Source organism: Acanthaster planci, linkage group LG13 (genome assembly GCF_054643075.1).
Source record: "Acanthaster planci isolate LZ-2023a linkage group LG13, COTS_SCS, whole genome shotgun sequence".
Classification (NCBI taxonomy): domain Eukaryota; kingdom Metazoa; phylum Echinodermata; class Asteroidea; order Valvatida; family Acanthasteridae; genus Acanthaster; species Acanthaster planci.
This window is the reverse complement of record NC_141789.1, coordinates 8978716-8982143: the sequence shown is the minus strand read 5'-3', so window position 1 is coordinate 8982143 and position 3428 is coordinate 8978716. Positions and strand designations below refer to the sequence as shown.

Sequence of the window (3428 nt, the reverse complement as noted above, 5' to 3'; positions counted from 1 at the left end):
AAAGCTGAGAGAAACTACTGCGTCACTCGAAGAGAGCTGCTCGCTGTGGTGACGTATTTGAAGTACTTCCGCCAGTACTTTTACGGTCAAAAGGTCAAGGTACGAACAGACCATTCTTCTCTGGTATGGTTAAGGAACTCGAAGAACCCGGAAGGACAACTTGCACGATGGTTGGAGGTTGTGTCAGAGTATGACGTCACAATCCAGCACCGTCCGGGTGCCAAGATTCAGAATGCTGATAGTCTGTCTAGACGACCTTGTAAACAATGCAACCATTGTAATGCGCAAGATGATTCTGATGGTGACAATGCCGATATTGATGCGACTACTACTATGGAAGAAGATAAACAAAAGTCAACCTCGAGCCCAGGAGATATAAAGGGGGCCCGAGTTGCTGTGGTGGAGCCTGCTGTAAGCAGCAAAAGACTTAGAAACGCCCAAATGACGGATGAATCGACAAAATGGCTGTTAATTGCCAAGGGTGAGGGGAAGGAGCGCCCTCATTGGGATAAGGAAATTCACAGGTCTCCAGCAAGTAAGACGTATTGGTCCTACTGGGATCAGTTGGTTGTAAAAGACGGTATACTATACCAGCGATGGGAGTCAAATGATGTGGTTCAGTCCAATGGAGGTTGCTGGTTCCTGAGATGTTCAGACGCGAGTTTGTAGAAGAACTGCATGGTGGGAAATTGGGAGGCCATCTTGGCCTGAAGAAAACCCTGGCCCGTGTGAAGCAGCGGTGTTTCTGGTCAGGTATGAGTGCCGATGTAAGAGCATACATCCGGAAATGTGATCAATGCGCAAGGAAGAAGCCGCCCCCAAAGAAACGGAGGGCGCCCTTGCAACAGTATAATGTTGGAGGAACCATGGACAGAGTGGCATTAGACTTGGTTGGTCCTCTCCCAAGGACCGAAGATGGGAACCAGTGGATCCTTGTGGTTGGAGACTACACCACAAGATGGATGGAGGCATATGCACTCCCGGATGCGAAGGCAGAAACAGTTGCCTCGAAGTTTGTTAGAGAATTGGTTTGTCGATTTGGGGTGCCGAGGGAGGTCCATTCGGATCAAGGGACCAACTTCGAATCGGAGGTATTTCAGGAAATGTGTCGGCTACTGGGAATAAGTAAATCAAGAACAACAGCATACAATCCTAAATCAAACTGGCTCATAGAAAGGTTCAATAAGACTCTTGTCACCATGGTTTCTATGATGATCGACCCACACAAAGGTCAACGCGATTGGGACCAGTACCTCCCATTCGCAACCAGCGCCTACAGATGTACGACACAAGAAAGCCTAGGGGAAACCCCAAATATGATGATGTTAGGCCGGGAAGTCACTCTCCCGATTGATTTAACAATCGAGCAGCCGGCCCCAAGTGATGACGAGGCAAAAGGTGACTATGCAAAAAGTTTGAGGGCCCAGATCAGGAGTGCTCACGAGAGGGCGCAGAAATGCCTGGGCAACGCTATGAGACGCCAGAAGAAGAACTATGATCGCCGGGCATGCGATCCTGGTATCCAAGAGAAGGACTTTGTTTGGCTGTTCAACCCCGCGAAGAAGAAAGGGGTTAGCCCCAAGCTTCAGTTGAAGTGGGAAGGGCCGTATTTAGTATTGAAGAAGCTCTCGGATGTTGTGTTCCGCATCCAGAGGTCAAAGGGCGCAAAGCCCCGAGTTGTACATGCCGATAGGCTGAAACCTTGCCATAATAGTCCGATGGATCCATGGAGTACTCCTAGTAGGGCTCCCTCTAGTGAGACCAACACCAGAACAGGTGCTGAGAATGCGCAAGAACATCCTGAGGAGGTTGAACCTTGGGGTGATAGGGATGAAGGAAGCAGTCATCCTGAGATCATGGTTACCTCAGAAGGAGGAAACAATTGTCTTGAGGTTTCAGGCAAAGATAAAACAACGCTTGAACCAAGTATATCAGTAGAGTCAGGCCATGATGAGACAGAGGAAACCGTGGCGGAATTAAGGCCTAGAAGATATCCCAAACGGGAGCATAAATTACCGATAAGATATCAATAGTGATTATGTACTCACATTGATTTAATAAATAATCAATGGTTGCTCAAAGTAATGATTAACCAGTTGTTTCCTCTGTTATTTTACAGAAGTAAAAAAATCACATAGATAAGGAGAATAACATGGAGGTCGGGGCTAAGATGGAGTTCCAGTGCACCAGGTGCCCCAAGAAGTTCAGCCACCTAAGGGGCCTGTTACGGCATAAGAAAAGCCATGGGCCAGCACCCTATTTCTCCTGCCAGCGGTGTAATTACACGGAGAGGCGTCGAGATAACCTGCGGCGGCACTATAAAGTAGCTCACCCGGACAACCTAAGTGACATAGAGAGGATGACGCCCGGGCCAAGGCAAGACAAAGGTCAGGAGGCCGATCAACCAGAAAAAGAAGCACGGAGGCTGGTGGTGGAAGAGACGGCGACTCCCCCACAACTTCAGAGCCCGAAGAAGAGTAGCCCCGCCCCCGAGAAGAGAATCCAGATATCCTGGGAAAAGTTCTCCCAGAAAACGAGACCCCTGTCCCCGTTGAAGGCATCACCAGAGAAGGAGGACACCCTGAGCAGCATCTCTTTGGAGGAGGACAAGAAGAGCGAGGACCAGCAAGAGTCTTCAAGGCCGGCAGCTACATCTTCTACACCTAGACGCGAAACCAGCAAAAGGAACCCCTTGACGAAGTCTCGACCAAGGTTTGAGCTGAAAAGACCAAGAGTGCCAAGGGTAGCAACCATCGTAGAGGAGGTGCTGACCATTACGTACGTGGACGGCGTGGAAATACATCGCAAGACACGGCAACGGACCTACCTACAAGACATCCTTGTGGACTGTACTCTTGCCCTGCGCAAATGAACTTTGAGAAAAGGGGCCTTACAGTTAAATCAGATGATTTCAAGAAACATAGTGTGATCTCTCTTATTTTTATGTACCCTAGGAGGGTCATTTCTTTCGGATTAATCAGAATCTCCATTTTATGGCTTTAAATCAAACTAATCATAGCACTGTTTCCCTTAATGTTTACATTGTTAGGTAAACAAAACTGTAATATTGTTTATGTAGATTGTTCACAATTGTTTACAGACGTTCTTCAACTCTGTCACGTTGTTTGAATACATGTAAATTGTTCGGCTTAATCTAAATGAGGGCATTTAGGCCTGTCAGGGGGCTGTGTGACGTGACAGAGGGCGCTAGTCACTAGGCACGGTGCAAAGATATAGATGGCGCTCTGCCCAGTAACAGAGGCAGACGTTAGGCGCGCATAGCTGTGGTTATGGCGCATAGGCTCCGCCTTGTGCGTTGTGCGATAGTGCAGCGGAAGTCACTGCTTGGTCACGTGAGCGCGTGCGCGGGCGTGGTCAGAGCAGCGCGAAAGCTATAAAAGGCGCGCGTAGGCTAGGCCTAGTCGTCC

General features: G+C 48.8%; 1 protein-coding gene across 1 annotated transcript; it reads left to right on the top strand.

The window, feature by feature from the left end:
• Positions 1–203: 203 nt before the first annotated feature.
• On the top strand, positions 204–2883 carry LOC147796981 (uncharacterized). The gene has a single exon (XM_087145259.1). It carries the CDS (start codon positions 2153–2155, stop codon positions 2870–2872), a length of 720 nt encoding a protein of 239 aa, XP_087001385.1. The 5' UTR covers positions 204–2152; the 3' UTR covers positions 2873–2883.
• Positions 2884–3428: the final 545 nt, after the last annotated feature.